The sequence below is a fragment of the Osmerus eperlanus genome, chromosome 11, assembly GCF_963692335.1.
Source record: "Osmerus eperlanus chromosome 11, fOsmEpe2.1, whole genome shotgun sequence".
Lineage (NCBI taxonomy): Eukaryota > Metazoa > Chordata > Actinopteri > Osmeriformes > Osmeridae > Osmerus > Osmerus eperlanus.
This window is the reverse complement of record NC_085028.1, coordinates 16078935-16096434: the sequence shown is the minus strand read 5'-3', so window position 1 is coordinate 16096434 and position 17500 is coordinate 16078935. Positions and strand designations below refer to the sequence as shown.

The 17500-nt window shown below is 48.7% G+C and overlaps 2 protein-coding genes across 2 annotated transcripts in view; one reads left to right on the top strand and one right to left on the bottom strand.

Annotated features, from left to right (window-relative positions):
- LOC134028670 (eukaryotic translation initiation factor 4 gamma 1-like) overlaps positions 1 to 15556 on the top strand; it is a 124702-nt gene extending 109146 nt beyond the window's left edge. Inside the window, exon 34 of the transcript XR_009931566.1 lies at positions 15545 to 15556. The gene's annotated coding sequence lies outside the window, so the exon portion shown is untranslated. The remainder of the gene's footprint in view (positions 1 to 15544) is intronic.
- Positions 1 to 17500, bottom strand: part of clcn2c (chloride channel 2c) — a 69545-nt gene that overhangs the window by 38037 nt on the left and 14008 nt on the right. Inside the window, exon 2 of the mRNA XM_062473516.1 lies at positions 10670 to 10823. Within this exon, the coding sequence (XP_062329500.1) occupies positions 10670 to 10823 (154 nt within the window). The remainder of the gene's footprint in view (positions 1 to 10669; positions 10824 to 17500) is intronic.

Genomic DNA, 17500 nt, shown 5'->3' with positions numbered 1-17500 from the left:
GAAGAACACTAGACTGCCAACAGGAGAGAGAAGAAGAGGAGGAGAGGAGAGGTGGAGAGGAGAGGTGGAGAGGAGGAGAGGTGGAGAGGAGAGGTGGAGAGGAGAGGTGGAGAGGAGGAGAGGTGGAGAGGAGAAAAGGAGAGGTGGAGAGGAGGAGAGGAGAGGTGGAGAGGAGGAGAGGAGAGGTGGAGAGGAGAGGTGGAGAGGAGGAGAGGATGAGCATAAACAGACTGAAGTGCTGAAATAGAGAGAATGAGAGACAGGAGTGAGAGACTGGAAGAAATAAAGAGGCTAATCAAAATACTGTTATTGATTGCACATAATATGTATTGATGAGATAAACAGCCCTAAAAACTGTACTGTGCACTAATGTAGCTCAGGTTTTTGATTACATCAGCCATCAAAAACTTCAACCTAGGCTTTGATTCTGATATATAATCAATAAGTATGAAGAATTGTTATGAGTTTTCTAAAACAAAAAGCCTCCAGCTTGAATTTGGGATTGGTTGAAACTTGACTCCTTGGTTACCAAGTCGAATTTATTTGCTTTCTCGCACACACCAGTGTGAAATTAGTTCCTGAAAGCATGTGCAAAGCGCAAAAACTTTGTCGCACTGAAATGTGGAGTTAGACCGTTGAACAGTTTCTTTCCCGTTTTCAGCTCAGGTTTTGTATAGGCGGGGCAAAAACCCGACCAATCTACGTCACAGCGACTGATCTACGTCAGATCACAGACGGTTGCATTCTGTTACTCAGCTGGTACGATGCAGAGACAAAGTAATTAACACATAAAACACTCGGAGACTGCAGGTAGGTCTGTTCTGATATCTGCAATTGATTTAGCTAGTTTTGCTGTTGTTGCTAAATTCAATAAATTCGAGGGGGCGGAGCTTCAGCTCCTTCAGGCGACACGGCCCCCCCAGTCTCAAGCAGAGAAGACTGCTGATTTTCTCACGATTTCAAAGCCTAATTTAATATACTTGTCTGTGTTTTTTTTCATTCCAATTTGGATGGGTAGTTAACAGCACATTCTTCTGTGGTGTGATGAACTTAAAACTCATTTTCAATTCCACTTTACAGGATCTTTAAGCTTTCGGTAAAGGTCTGTGTGTGTGTATGTGCAAGAACTTCTTAAAATAGAGACAGAATAAGAAAGAATGAAAGGTGTGTTTGTGTGTGAGCTTCAGGCCAGCATGAATATTGAAAGCGAGCCAGTGAGTTACACAAGAGTGAATCTTTTTCCTGCCAGCCTTCATTAGAAACACTACACCTGAGGGTGGAGAGATCCCCTCTGTCTGTCTCTGTCTGTCTCTGTCTGTCTCTGTCTGTCTGTCTCTCTCTGTCTGTCTGTCTCTCTCTGTCTGTCTCTCTCTGTCTGTCTCTCTCTGTCTGTCTCTCTCTGTCTGTCTCTCTCTGTCTGTCTCTTTCTGTCTGTCTCTCTCTCTGTCTGTCTCTCTCTCTGTGTCTCTCTCTGTCTGTGTCTCTCTCTGTCTGTCTGTCTGTCTGTCTCTCTGTCTGTCTGTCTCTCTCTGTCTGTCTCTCTGTCTGTCTCTGTCCCTCTCTTTGCTCAGTCTTTGGTCTGTCTCTGAAACACAAACACACCACTTTGTTCCTTGTCAGCATGCTCTCTTGTCCAATCAATTCCACAGGCTTTGTGGACAGGACAACAAACAAACAGATTAGGTGACCACAGACATCTGCCTGTGTGGAATGACATTGCATCGAAAGTGGTTTGCAATCCCTCCACCTCTGCCTTCTATCCCTTTCCATCTCTGTTGGTCTCTCTCAAAAACCGTTATTCTCTCTCTAGCTAACTAATCTGGGTTCAAGGATTTGGTGGCTGCCATATTTTATTCTGTGGAAAGTTTTACATTTGTATTGGATGCCGTATTGCTGTCAAAATAAAGTCGGATTCAAATTTGGTTTGACTCTGTTGAATACAGAGTTTTCTTTAACCTAGGGGACATGTCAAAACGCATTAGAGCTCCATCGACCTTCCACACGCGCGCACACCGACACACACACACACACAATTCAATTTCTACCTTTGACTTTCTGTATCCGAATGGGTGAGCAAGGTTACCATGACTGCAGGAGAAGACGGCAGACCTGACTGGGGAAAAAGCTAGCAAGGATACTAAAGAAGAGAACATGCAAGGGACCAAGGAAAGAACAATAAAAAAGAGAGAAAAGAAAGACAGAAAAGGGAGAAGGAAAGAGAGAAAGAGAGAGAGACAGAGAGACAAAGAGGCAGAGAGAGAGAGACAGAGAGAGGGAGAGAAACAGAGAGAGAGACTGCATGGTTCCTCGTCTTCCGGGCTTTTGCCGGAGGAGAGAGAGAACAGGAACGGACATATACAATCTGCCGTTGGCATGGCGATGAGCCCCGCGCTATGAGAAGTGACAGCAGCAGACGCGTGTCGTCTGTTGATGTGATGGGGGCCGGGGATCCTGTTCCCATGACAACCCCCTGTCCATCTCCCACCTGGCCTATCAGACACTCCTCCCTGCGCCGCCCCCCCCCCCCCCTCCCAGCGTGGGGAATGAGGGGCAGCGGATGGGAGGAGAGAGTCAAGGTAGAGGGAGGAGAGGAAAGCGAGGGACGGAGGACGGAGAGAGAGGGAGGAGAGGAAAGCGAGGGACGGAGGACGGAGAGAGAGGGAGCAGAGCGGGCACCAGCCGGTCTCCATGGTGACGTGTGGTGCCATGCCTCTCTCCCACTGACATCACACCTGTTGCGGGGAAAATGAGTGTGTAAATGTGTGTGTTTCCTCTGTGCGTGTGTACGAGAATGTGTGTGTGTGTGTGGGTGTCACCACTTCTTGGAACCAATTAAATGCCATACTGGCCCCCTAGCACTGACAGAGGAGGTGTACATCTATGAATATATCCAGAGGGAAAGAGAGAGAGACAGAACAAGAGAGAGAGAGAGAGAGAGAGAGAGAGAGAGACAGAGACAGAGAGAGAGAGAACAAATGGAGAGAATGAGAGAGAGAACGAGATATAGAAATAGGAAAAAAAGAGAAAGGCAGGAAGGAGAGAGAAAGAGATCGACTTCACGTATAGGAAAGTGAAGACAGGATCCAAGTAACTGAACAACTGTTTTTATTGCCCCCTGGACATACAGCTGCAGATGGTGTGTGTGTGTGTGTGTGTGTATGCCTGTATGTGTGCATTTCCATCTGGTGTAACTGTCCCTCCGTCTGACATCACAGAGGCATGAGTGAGTGACATAGCTCATGACGACATTTGTCAACCCCCCCTCCCCCTGCCCCCCCACTCCCTCCCCAGAACACAGAGAGAGTCTTGCAGTAGCAGCAATGCAACCCCCCCCTCTAAAACTCCCATAAGAGACTCCACACCTGTGAAATCCCACTCAGCCATCAGACAGTTTATGTGTGTGGTGTGTGTGTAGGTTAGAATAAACTGACTTGGCTAAATCTTTCCTCATATTGCGAGGAATCTCTCGTAATTGTGGTGTAAAAGAGGTTGAGCGAGGGCACGGTACGTTCAAGAGTGTTTGTGTGTGTGTGTGAAAGTGTGTGTCTGCAAGGGCAGGGGACTCTAGTCATGTAAATATTTCATTCCCCTTCTCATGGCTGAGCTCTTTTAGCAGAGTTCATTACACAATTATACAGCCTTTAATGTTCACAAACACACACACACACACACACACACACACAGGCAGACACATCTTGTCCGTCACACAAACGTGTTGTGTGAGCTCACCAAGTCGAAGCCCCTCCTTAGCAGCCTTGCTAAACCGAGGTTACCCAAGCGGCCGTGATCGCAGCTCTGATGTTGCAATTTCACCCCAGTAACCCCGGTAACGCAACACCACAGAAACACTGCCACGGTAACACTGGATGGTATCAGCATCACTCTCTCCAGTCCTCCTCTACTTTCTACCGGTGTACCTCTTCCTGTTCTTCTTCCTCCCCCTCCTCCTCCTCTTAATCTTCCTCATCTTCCTCCTCTTCATCTTCCTCCTCCTCTTCTTCTTCCTCCTCCTCCTCTTCCTCCTCCTCTTCATCTTCCTCCTCCTCTTCATCTTCCTCCTCCTCTTCATCTTCCTCCTCCTCTTCATCTTCCTCCTCCTCCTCATCTTCCTCCTCCTCCTCATCTTCCTCCTCCTCTCACTTTCTCCTCCTCTCACTTTCTCCTTTTCCCTCCTTCCCTCTGCAGGATCCGTGCTTCCACAGCCCCACCCGCTGGCCAACTGAGGCAACAACAAGAGCTTCTGTTCAGCAGTTACTGTACATATGGTCCCAATGCTGCTTTACAATTTGAAGAAAACAATTTATATGCGGTTCCTAAATGTCCTAATTATTTAAATACTGATAAGTAATTGGAAGTCTTGAAATTAAACAACGGGTAGTGTTTAGTGGCAGAGTTAGAAAAGAGTCCTACAGTTGAGGTGTACAACCTGAGTGCAGAATTGATATTTGCTCCAGCTGAGTGTTTTCATAGTTACAGCTGCTGCCACGGTAACTCCCTGTAACCATTAAGACTGGGACCAGAATGCCTGTCAGGTAAAGTGGGTAATTGTCTTTCAGGATGGATATGTTATGTAGACATGGCCATATTTTCTCTGAAACACAAACACGATTAAGCACAAGCGCAAACACACACACAGGCACACCCAGTGTCAGCATGAGGGTCTGTCTACAGGAGCCTCGGGCATGTGCTTGGCTGATATGGTGAGAGAGATACGTCGCTGCTCCCTTCTGCTTCATTAACCACTCTGGGAAATGAATGAGAAACAGATACTTGATAGACAATGATGTGTGCGTGCATGCGTGTGTGAGAGAGAGTGTGTAATAGAGAGACGAGAGAAAAGTGTCTCAGTTGAAAAAAGGCTGTATACCGATCAGCATCTAAGTGTGTGTGTGTGTGTGTGCGTGTGCCTGCGTGACTGTGTGTGTGGGGGTTTGCATAAGCGTGGAAAAGCAGAGCGAGAAAACAGAGACTGAGCAATCAAAACCAGAGAGGAATGTGCCGAGCCAAGCAGAGGTGTCATTTGCTGCGCTGGGGAGAGGAGGTCATGTGACGCTAACACACACTGACAGACTACGCCACCGTACCTCCCTCTGCAGGTGGTGTCACAACCGCACAAGTGAGGGGCCTGTGTGAATGTGTGTCAGTTTTCTGGGATGTGTGTGTCCGTGTTATTTGCCGAGCAGTGTGTGAGTGTCAGTGTTAATCGCTGTGTGGTGTGTGTATGTGCCTGTGTGTGCTTGTCAGTGTTTTGGTGAGTGTGTCAAGTGTTATTCGTTGCGCGGTGTGTTTCTTTGTGTGTGCTTGTCAGTGTTTTGGTGAGTGGGTGTGTCAGTGCTCTTGGCCGTGCGCCTGTATGCGTGCCCCTCATTGTCATTGGAAGACGCTGAGCAGGCGCTGTGTTTGGTCTCAGCCGCGGGCCGGCTGTATGGGCCGGCTGTAAGGGCCGGCTGTATGGGCCGGCTGTAAGGGCCGGCTGTAAGGGCCGGTTGTAAGGGCCGGCTGTAAGGGCCGTCTGTATGGGCCGGCTGTAAGGGCCGTCTGTATGGGCCGGCTGTAAGGGCCGGCTGTATGGGCCGGCTGTAAGGGCCGGCTGTATGGGCCGGCTGTAAGGGCCGGCTGTATGGGCCGGCTGTAAGGGCCGTCTGGATGGGCCGGCTGTATGGGCCGGCTGTATGGGCCGGCTGTAAGGGCCGGCTGTAAGGGCCGGCTGTAAGGGCCGGCTGTATGGGCCGGCTGTAAGGGCCGGCTGTATGGGCCGGCTGTAAGGGCCGGCTGTATGGGCCGGCTGTAAGGGCCGTCTGGATGGGCCGGCTGTATGGGCCGGCTGTATGGGCCGGCTGTAAGGGCCGGCTGTAAGGGCCGGCTGTAAGGGCCGGCTGTATGGGCCGGCTGTAAGGGCCGGCTGTATGGGCCGGCTGTAAGGGCCGGCTGTAAGGGCCGGCTGTATGGGCCGGCTGTAAGGGCCGGCTGTAAGGGCCGGCTGTATGGGCCGGCTGTATGGGCCCGCTGTATGGGTCGGCTGTATGGGCCGGCTGTATGGGCCGGCTGTAAGGGACGGCTGTATGGGCCGGCTGTAAGGGCCGGCTGTATGGGCCGGCTGTATGGGCCGGCTGTAAGGGCCGGCTGGAACCGGAAGCAAGAATGAGTGTCTTTTTCTTGCTCAGGGCTGAGAGGAAAAGGGGAGATGCCTGGAGTTGACTCATCACGGAGACACACACAAGCATACACACACACACACGTGCACACAAGCATACACAAGCATATATACACATATACACACACAAGCATACACACACACACACACGTGCACACAAGCATAAATACACACGTGCACACAAGCATATATACACATATACACACACAAGCATACACACACACACGTGCACACAAGCATAAATACACACGTGCACACAAGCATACACAAGCATATATACACACACACACGCCACTGTAGCTTAGCTAGTCAGTCACTTTGATATGCAGGGCATCACCATACTGCATCACAGTCAGATGAAGACTAACCCACACTAAGCCAGCTTAGACAACACCTGCACCGTGTAGAGCAGCGGGTGTAATGACCGTCTGTGGACAGTAGACGGCGCTCTCCTCATACTGAATAGAGCTCCAACCAACCTTGACTCCATAGCTAAGGCTGAACACTCACACCAATACCATTCATTAATCACTATATCACTCAATCATCAATCTGTACTGGGTCAAGTACTCATACACACTCTCCCCCCCCCACCACACACACACACACACACACACACACACACACACACACACACACACACACACACACACACACACACACACACACACACACACACACACACACACACACACACACACACACACACACACACACACACACACACACACACACACACACACACACACACACAAAAACTGATTGTTTATTACCACGTGATCTTTCTCTCTCTCCTGCATCTGAGGTGAGAAGGACACCTATACTGGTGTGTGTGTGTGTGTTAATCTTGTCTGGTATGTGGAGGTGGTGTCAATAACTGAAAGTCATTTGTTCTCCCTGTCCCACATGCAAACACTACTTATCAGTATTGTCACCATCAACACGAGCGGATGCCAAGAAGCCCCACGTCCTCATCAAGGTACTGATCACAGTGTGGGTCACAGTTGAGGTTGTACCTGGATAGAGTTCAGGTAGTCTTGAAAGTGGTGTTCACGACATGTGCGATGCCTAGAAGAAGTATTCACCCCCCCTGGGATGTTTTCCCCTTTTGTTGCTTTTATACATGAAATCATTGTCAATATAATTTGGATTTTTTTTTACAAGAATTTGCAAAAAAAGCTTATTTTCATGTCAAAGTGAAAACAGATTTTTACAAACTGATGTCAATTAATTAAAAATATATTGTGTCAAATAAGTGTTTGCATAAATATTCACCCCCTTTAAAGTGACTGACCTAATTTAACAGGTCCAGCTAGTTGATGCCAGCAGTGTCACAATCAGTGAAATGGAGATCACCTGAGTTCGGTTGATGCAAGTCAAGTGATCGTAGTATAAAACACCTGTGTCTGGGAGGTCCAATCTCTGGATCATCAGTATTCCTACTACAATTGCAACATGAAGACAAAAGAACACTCAAAGCAACTCAGAGAAAAGATCTTTGTAAAGTATAAGTCAGGAGATGGCTACAAAAAGATTTCCAACTCACTGGACATCCCACAGAGTTCAGTTAAATCAATCATTAAGAAATGGAAGGAGTATGGCACTTGTTTAAATCTGCCTAAAGCTGGCCGTCCTCACAAACTGAGTGACCGGGCAAGCAGAAAACTGGTGAGGGAGGCCACCAAGACACCTACGACCACTCTGAAGGAGTTAAAGCTTCAGTGGCTCAGATTTACATTTAGTCATTTAGCAGACGCTCTTATCCAGAGCGACTTACAGTAAGTACAGGGACATTCCTCCCGAGGCAAGTAGGGTGAAGTGCCTTGCCCAAGGACACAACGTCATTTGGCACAGCCGGGAATCGAACTAGCAACCTTCTGATTACTGGCCCGATTCCCTCACCGCTCAGCCACCTGACTCCAGAAGGCAGAGACTGTACATACAATAACTGTTGCCCGGGATCTTCACCAGTCGAAGCTGTATGGGAGAGTGGCAAAGAGAAAGCTACTGTTGAAAAAAGCTCATATGAAATCTTGCCTGAAATTCGCCCAAAGGCATGTGGGAGACTCCAAGGTCAATTCGAAGAAGGTTCTTTGGTCTGATGAGACAAGAATTTAGCTTTTTGGCCATCAGACTAGACGTCATGTTTGGCAAACACCAAACACTGCACATCACCACCAACACACCATCACAAACCGTGAAGCATGGTGGTGAAAGAATAATGCTCTGGGGGTGCTTCTCAGCAGCAGGCCCTGGAAAGCTTGTAAAGGTAGAGGGGAACATGAATGCAGAACAATATCACCAAAATCTTGGAGGATAATCTGACTCTGTCTGTAAGAGAACTACGACTTGGTAGAAGATTTATTTTCCAGCAAGACAACGACCCCAAGTATACAGAAAAAGCTAAACAGAAAAAGCTACACAGAAATGGTTGTTCACGCCCGATCCCCAAGCAACCTGACAGAGCTTGAGCTGTTTTTCAAGGAAGAATGGAGGAACACTGCAGTGTCCAGATGTGCCAGCCTGATTGAGACATATCCACACACTCAGTGCTGTGATTTACATTGTCATTTAGCAGACACTCTTATCCAGAGCGACTTAAGAGTAAGAACAGTGTGCAATTTTTTTCCATGATTTCATGTATAAAAACAACAAAAGGGTGAAACATCCAAGGGGGTGAATACTTTTTATAGGCATTGTACTAGTTGGCGTACCGGTCGTCTTAGATACTGTGCTCAGTGCATGGTTAGGTTGTGGTAAGATCGGCTTAAAGGTTGTGGTGTTGAGGTAGGTCAGTGTTGGGGTAGGTCAGTGTTGGGGTAGGACAGTGTTGAGAGGGGGTCAGTGTTGAGGTAGGTCAGTGTTGGGGTAGGTCAGTGTTGGGGTAGGACAGTGTTGAGAGGGGGTCAGTGTTGAGGTAGGTCAGTGTTGGGGTAGGTCAGTGTTGGGGTAGGACAGTGTTGAGAGGGGGTCAGTGTTGAGGTAGGTCAGTGTTGGGGTAGGTCAGTGTTGAGAGGGGTCAGTGTTGAGGTAGGTCAGTGTTGAAGGGGGGTCAGTGTTGAGGGGGGTCAGTGTTGAGGTAGGTCAGTGTTGAGGGGGGGTCAGTGTTGAGGGGGGGTCAGTGTTGAGGTAGGACAGTGTTGAGGGGGGTCAGTGTTGGGGGGGGGTCAGTGTTGAGGTAGGTCAGTGTTGAGGGGGGGTCAGTGTTGAGGTAGGACAGTGTTGAGGTAGGACAGTGTTGAGGGGGGTCAGTGTTGCTGTGTGTGTGTGTTCCAGGTGTATGGGGGCTGTGTGTGTGTTCCAGGTGTAAGGGGGCTGTGTGTGTGTGTGTGTGTGTTCCAGGTGTATGGGGGCTGTGTGTGTGTGTGTGTTCCAGGTGTATGGGGGCTGTGTGTGTGTGTGTTCCAGGTGTATGGGGGCTGTGTGTGTGTGTGTTCCAGGTGTATGGGGGCTGTGTGTGTGTTCCAGGTGTATGGGGGCTGTGTGTGTGTGTGTTCCAGGTGTATGGGGGCTGTGTGTGTCTGTGTGTGTTCCAGGTGTATGGGGGCTGTGTGTGTTCCAGGTGTATGGGGGCTGTGTGTGTGTGTTCCAGGTGTATGGGGGCTGTGTGTGTGTTCCAGGTGTATGGGGGCTGTGTGTGTGTGTGTTCCAGGTGTATGGGGGCTGTGTGTGTGTGTGTTCCAGGTGTATGGGGGCTGTGTGTGTGTGTGTTCCAGGTGTATGGGGGCTGTGTGTGTGTTCCAGGTGTATGGGGGCTGTGTGTGTGTGTTCCAGGTGTATGGGGGCTGTGTGTGTGTGTGTTCCAGGTGTATGGGGGCTGTGTGTGTGTGTTCCAGGTGTATGGGGGCTGTGTGTGTGTTCCAGGTGTATGGGGGCTGTGTGTGTGTGTTCCAGGTGTATGGGGGCTGTGTGTGTGTTCCAGGTGTATGGGGGCTGTGTGTGTGTGTTCCAGGTGTATGGGGGCTGTGTGTGTGTGTTCCAGGTGTAAGGGGGCTGTGTGTGTGTGTGTGTGTTCCAGGTGTATGGGGGCTGTGTGTGTGTGCGTTCCAGGTGTATGGGGGCTGTGTGTGTGTTCCAGGTGTATGGGGGCTGTGTGTGTGTGTTCCAGGTGTATGGGGGCTGTGTGTGTGTGTGTTCCAGGTGTATGGGGGCTGTGTGTGTGTGTTCCAGGTGTATGGGGGCTGTGTGTGTGTTCCAGGTGTATGGGGGCTGTGTGTGTGTTCCAGGTGTATGGGGGCTGTGTGTGTGTGTTCCAGGTGTATGGGGGCTGTGTGTGTGTGTTCCAGGTGTATGGGGGCTGTGTGTGTGTTCCAGGTGTATGGGGGCTGTGTGTGTGTGTTCCAGGTGTATGGGGGCTGTGTGTGTGTGTTCCAGGTGTATGGGGGCTGTGTGTGTGTGTTCCAGGTGTAAGGGGGCTGTGTGTGTGTTCCAGGTGTATGGGGGCTGTGTGTGTGTGTGTTCCATGTGTATGGGGGCTGTGTGTGTGTTTGTTCCAGGTGTAAGGGGGCTACTCACTGCGACACTTGGCACAGCGTCCCTTGTCATACTCCAGCAGCTCCAGGGAGCGCGAGCGTTCGCTGATGCCCCGCCGTAGCCCCGCCTCCTCCCGCAGACGAGCCGCCTCCTCCTTGGCGTACACCCCCAGCTCCTGGGTGTAGCGCCCATACATCTGGAACACACACACACACAGTCAGGAGAGTAGACAACGTTCCACACGCCAGAACAACTAGGAGAGGTGTGGACATGACAAACACACATGTGCATACAGTATTTGCATTCACTAGGTATTCTTTATTGTTCATACTTACGCATAATAGCCTGTAGTGACACTCACAAACACATACTGAGAGAGAAGAAATTCGTTGCAAAAAAGCATCAAGGGTACGTGACTTCGCCAGCCATCCAGCCAGCCAGGACAGTTATGCTGATGCTGATGTATTAGTGTTATTCTTCTTCTCTGAGGTGACCTCCTGGACCGGGCCGTGACCGGCCAAGCAAGGCACCCTCCCTGTCTGTAGGTCAGAGGTCAGGGGTCACAGAGGAGGGTCAGTGTGCTGCCAGGGACCTGGACCACCGCCCTCAAACACTCTCTCTCTTTCTCTCTCACACACATACACACACACAGAGAACTAGGAAGCACAGGTCAGAATGCTATCAGTCAATGCACACACTCATACACATCCACCTCGTGGCCAATAAAAACAAGCGTACACACGCTCTCCACTCTCTGCCAAGATGCTAGGTCAGCAGATCTCGCAGTCCAGGGAAACAGGATGTACCCCCTTGCAGACAGGAAGCTGTCCAGCGGCCATCCAGACAGCAGCCCCATTTTCAACATTCATCTGGGTGGCTGACAGGAAAAGGAAACACTAAGGACTTCCTGCTGGCTGGGCCCACTGTGATCAGTACAACCACAACAGGCAATCAGTAGGGCCTGCCAGTGGTTACTGGCCGTCGCTCCGGGACTTGAGGGGAACTTGGTTAAGACAGTTGACTTTATCTGTGTGTTTTAGCGTGTATAGTATGTCTCTCTACAGCACACATGTACGCAAGAAAACAAACTGCTCAGGGCACCCCATAGCAAAACTTATCACATACACACACACTCAGAATAGTTGATTCTTTCCTAGAATCCCAGATCGGAGGCAGACTCTCTGGCTGTGTCTGGTCCTGAGAAGAGGGCCCCCATGTCCTGGGGACATGAGTTATTTAGCCAACACTGAGCACACCAAGGTAGCGTGAGATGTTATGCTAACCCTGGAAGCTAGGATTTAGGCATAACCACCTTTAACATCCTGTACAGTGTACACAAACACGCCTACAGTCCCACTGGTTTGAAGAAAGATATACGCGCACACACTTATTAATATATTATTTATGGCTGCCAAGTGTGGACTGTAAACCTGCTCATGCCATGGTCTGACAATGGCGTCAAAGTTTACTGCAGATGTGTGTGTGTGAGTGTATGTGTGAGTTTTAAAGATTATCTGTCAACAGGGGAAAAGTGAGAGGGGGAATGAGTGAGCATGAGATGAAAGGCGGATGATATACAACTACTGTAAGCAAAAATAAAAGAGAAGAGATAAAAAGGGAGAGAAGGAGGGATAACAAAGATACAGAAGTGCGAATGAGATGGAAAAGAGATGAGGGGAGGAATAAAAACAAAATAGAGAAAAAAGGGAGAGAAATCTTGGGAGAAATCTCATTATTTCATTTTTTTAGTGAGGGTGTTTTTGTTAACTTTATTCAAATTAAATCTGAATGGGAATAAACGAACACCCTATTCATCCAGTAAGAGTAAAATGTAGCGTTGAAAACGAAGGAAGACGAGAGTGAGAGACTCATGCAGCAAAAGCCGACGCATTTACTGTTTCTACTGTATTTGATCTACTCCAGCCATTCCCAACCTTTTTCACTTTGCCGCCCACTTCCATAGGTCAAATATTTTAGCGGCCACCCACCACATCCGTTCACTTAATTTGCGCTTATCACACGTTTAACAACACCACGGGAAACAACCCGTTCGTTTTCACGCCAACATTGCAATCAATAGCTAATAGCAACTTAGCAATAGCAACTTAGCTATTGCTATCTTAACCTTACTGCCCTCAGTGCGGTTTCTAGCTTTTTTTCATGACCGATAAAAAAGGTCACCCTCACGGACATCTCTTTCCAGATTGCTGTTAAAAACGACATGTTACATTACATTATCCATAGGGAACAAATACGACAGACCAATTATTTGTGTTAACATTAACGACTAGCAAGCAAACTGAAAAATCAGATAATTGAGTACATTATAGCTAATGTAGCAAAAATGACCTAGCTACTTTTACTGTGTGAGTTAGCCTAAACCTTCCCTTCGTAATTGTCGATGAGGTTTAAAACGTACAATTTGAACTCCTTTTCCCTCTTGCTTGAATGGCAGCAACATATAATCCAATGTAAATCGTTAATTGTCAATTCGGGAAGATAACCCAAACTCCTTGTAAAAAACGGCATTTTCTGAGCGAGAACGTAACTGCTAGCTACCGGACGTTGTCGACGTGGGTTATGCAATGCAGAAGTAATGCGTGCACGTAGGCAAGCGGATGTCAGTTGGGCTACTGACAACGTTCCAAGCTTAACTATTGGTGGTTCGGTCATGAATTAAAGGCAAAATATAATTTTAAAATTAGTAATAATTTTTCTAATAATTTTTCTAATAATTTACCAACAATATATATAAATATTTTGATATTTATTTTTCGTATTTTATTTTTCATTGGTCTTTCAATCGCTGATCTACTACTCTATACATATTCTCTACGCAGGGCATCTACTGTACACATCTACTGTATCTACAGCATGTATCCACAGTTCTTTTGTATCTACCGCATGTCTCTACAGCATGTCTACTGTCCTGTATGCGTCTACTGTATGTGGTTTTTGGAGACTTACCATAGCTACGCTGGCTTCGTCAGGTGTGAGTGGAGTGATGGAGTGGGAAAAAGATATCTGGACCCTTCTTACACGGCATTTAACACTTTTGTTCATGTGCTCATAACTCCTCCTAAAAACGAATCGTTTCACCAGCAGAGATATATATATGGCGTATTTTCAGATAAAGCCCGTAGAAAATGAATGCCCACCCCCAACCATAGCGGAGAGGCCATCGCATATTAGACTTCAGGTGCAAGGTGTTGTTGACAGTGTTCCAATAGAGTACCAGGACATTGCCGTTGCAAGCTTTCCCCAAGTTCAACATCATGTAGCTGTAATTGATACACTGAGAATCTTTCTTAAAAAAAAAACATTGACTTATCTTTCCCAGATGCCCGCACGTTCCCTCGGTAACCTGAGGAGGGCGTTGTCATGGTGACACCCCTGCAGCCAGTGTCCATGTATGTGGTGCCAGGGCAGGGTAGGCAGGGGATTGACAGGTGTCAGGTGACGCTGGCGTAAGAGAAGGGGCTCCAAACCCCAGTCTAAACAGAGGCTTTCACACTACTGAGGGGCTAGACCCCCCAGGATCCAGCCACCCCAGCCCCCAGCCCCCACAGCCCCCCAGTACACAGTCCCCCAGCACCAGACTAAAAAGACAAGATCATCTTTTATTCCTTGTGAAGTGACAGTCTGTTTGTGCTGAGTGCATCATCTTCAGCTCAGCTGAAAACACATTCCCACACTGCGGATCATCAGATCTAATCTCCTGGGAGTGTGTGTGTGTGTGAGTGTGTATCCCTACCTGGTTGTTGTTTTGATGAGGACTTTCTACTCTGTAATTGTGTGTGTATTCTGGATGCCTAAACATTTCTCTGTCTGCGCACGCCCGCGTGCGTGTATAAATGTGCATGTGTTCATTTAAAAAATCAGTTTGAGTATTCACTTTAGTGTGGCGTGCATGAGACAGTGTGTACATATACTTGGTGTGTATTCATATTCATATCTGTGAGTGTTCGTATTGGTGTGTGCATTAGATACGATAGCTTGCCCAGTCCACAGCAGAGGACCACTTGACTTAAGACATTACAGTCGAGCGCAGAGCAATGCTTCGGAGGCCCTCAGGGGAGTCTACACAGGCTGCTCCATGGTGCGGGGATCGTTTAAGAATGCCTTAGCAGGCTTAACAGCTCAGCCTAAGAAATAGGGAGTGTGACCAGACAACAACCGATATGATGGATTTTTTCGGAAGTACAAAGTGGCAGAAAGTGTGGGTATGTCTGTTCAAGAGAAAAAGAGTGTGTGTGTATGTGTGTGTCTAAGCCAGTGAGGGAGAAGTTAAGCCCTTATTCCAGTAGTGGATCCTAATGAATTGATTACCAGGACCTTGAGCCATGGGCAGAATGACTAAGGAAGGATAGAGGGAAGGAAATGAAGAAGGAAAGTAATAAAGAAAGAAAGAAGGAAAGAAGGAAAGAGCGCAAGGGTGGAAGAGAGCAGACATGGGTGTGAGAGGTGGAAAATATTTGTTTGTTACGTTCAGCGCCAACCGCCGTTACCCAGCATGCCCCGGGAGCCGTCCTTGCGGCCACGTTCACGATCGTCAGCCCAACGTTTTAATTAAGCGAGGCGACTTCAGACTTCAGAGGCGCATGAGGAACGGCGACAGGGTTGGAAAACGAGAGGGCAAAAATACCAGGCTGACTGATGTGCCCCTCAAAAACCAGGCCAAATAAAGAAGCAAATACACAACACTAGAACAAAGGCCTGGCGAGTCGAGAGCCTATCATTACGCCAAATATAGGCAAACGTGAAAATAGGCGCTCGGCTGTGCGTGCCTGCCTGATGTAATTGATCCCAGATGAAGTGGCGGGACGGGAGATATGAGCTCGACGAGGGGACAGCGTCCAGGACGTGAGGAGGACACGAAGAAGACATGAACAGAGAAGTGGGACTTGAGGAAGTCAGCTGTCGGGACAGTCAGGGAGCCACCACTACACTCCTCCCCTTGTTAGATTGGCTGTGACATTTGACCCCAAGCTTTTACACAACACTGACAGGATCGGTCGACAGATCAATTGATCCGTATCTCAAAGACGAGAGAAGACACTCTGGACTATTGAGATGCAGAGATACAGGATCTGTGGCATTTGAGGTGGAGGACATGAGGTAAGGAGGCCACTGCAGCGTGTGTGTGGGGAGGGGGGGGGAGGAGGAGTGGGGGGGGCAGGGTTTGAGTAAGAGACAAAGAAACGAGAGAAAGAAGAAGAAATAGCAGGAACCACCCTGTCAAAACTCAATGTGTGGTATTTTATCTTAGAGGGAGAAAGACACACAGAGAGAGAAAGACACACAGAGAGAGAGAGAGAGAGAGAGAGAGAGAGAGAGAGAGAGAGAGAGAGAGAGAGAGAGAGAGAGAGAGAGAGAGAGAGAGAGAGAGAGAGAGAGAGAGAGAGAGAGAGAGAGAGAGAGAGAGAGAGAGAGAGAGAGAGAGAGAGAGAGAGAGAGAGAGAGAGAGAGAGAGAGAGAGAGAGAGAGAGAGAGAGAGAGAGAGAGAGAGAGAGAGAGAGAGAGAAAAACAGTGTGAACTGAGGATAGGGGGGAGACAGGTAGAGAGGATGAGATGATGAAGATGAACAGGGGTACTGTAAATAACGTCCGGGGCCATATCGGGCGTGGGGGCACCATGGTGGGTAGAGAGGCCTGGGTGACAATGCCAGGGTGCCATGCCAACCAAGGGCCTCTCTGTGTACAACAGAGAGAGAGAGAGAGAGAGAGAGAGAGAGAGAGATGAGAGAGAGAGAGAGAGAGAGAGAGAGAGAGAGAGAGAGAGAGAGAGAGAGAGAGAGATTAAAAAAAAAGAAATGAGCAGAAGGGAGGAAGAAAAATCTCAAGGAGAAAGGCAGAGGGAAGCTGTGTGCAGGGAAAAACCTGAAGGGTGATGGATGGAGAGCAAATAAAGGAGAAGAGCCTGGGGAAGGGAGGAGATAAAAGAGGGATGAGAGAGAGAGAGAGAGAGAGAGAGAGAGAGAGTTTGGAAGAGCTGGTAGTAAGTAAAGAAGTTGAATTAATTCTGCAATGTGCACAGAATTTGAATCTCAGTCAGGGCCGTAAATACAGGAGGGACAGGAAGGGAGGAGAGGAGGGGGGAGGAGAGGAGTGGGAGGAGAGAGGGATGGAGAGGAGGGGGGAGGAGAGGAGTGGGAGGAGAGAGGGATGGAGAGGAGGGGGGAGGAGAGAGTGGGAGGAGAGAGGGATGGAGAGGCACTGAAAGAGTGCAGCTGGCGGGGGTACCAGTGATTAAGGATAGATACCTCACACCTGCCCAAAGGACAGCCTTAAGGGGGGTAGAGATGCACACTGCAGTACACACACACACACACACACACACAAACACACACACACACACACACACAGAGCTTGTGACAGTCCCACAGAGAGGGCTGTCACAGTGTAGAGCCCCTTGTTCAGGCCTGCTGCTGAGATGTTGTCAGCCTCAACACAGAGGTAAAAATAACCCATACTCAGAGCCCACATACATACACACACACACAATGTATACAGTTAGTTTATAATAACCCATACTCAGAGCCCACATACACACACACACACAATGTATACAGTTAGGTTAGCATCTTTGCAGCAAACTCTCCCTGTGTAATGCTGATGCCAATCCCCCTCCCTCCCTCTCTCCCTCTCTCCCTCTCTCCCTCTCTCCCTCTCTCCTCTCTCTCTCCTCACCAACTCTCCACAGCTTCCCCTAGTCTCTGCATCAGTGAGTCCTAGATTGACAGTCATTGATGACATATCAAGGTGACAGCCTCACTGACAGATGGTGACAGATTCTCTCTCCCTCGCCCTGTCTTTCTGTAACAACTCCATCTCCCCTCCTTTCCATCTCTCCTATTCCTCTTTCTCTCTTCC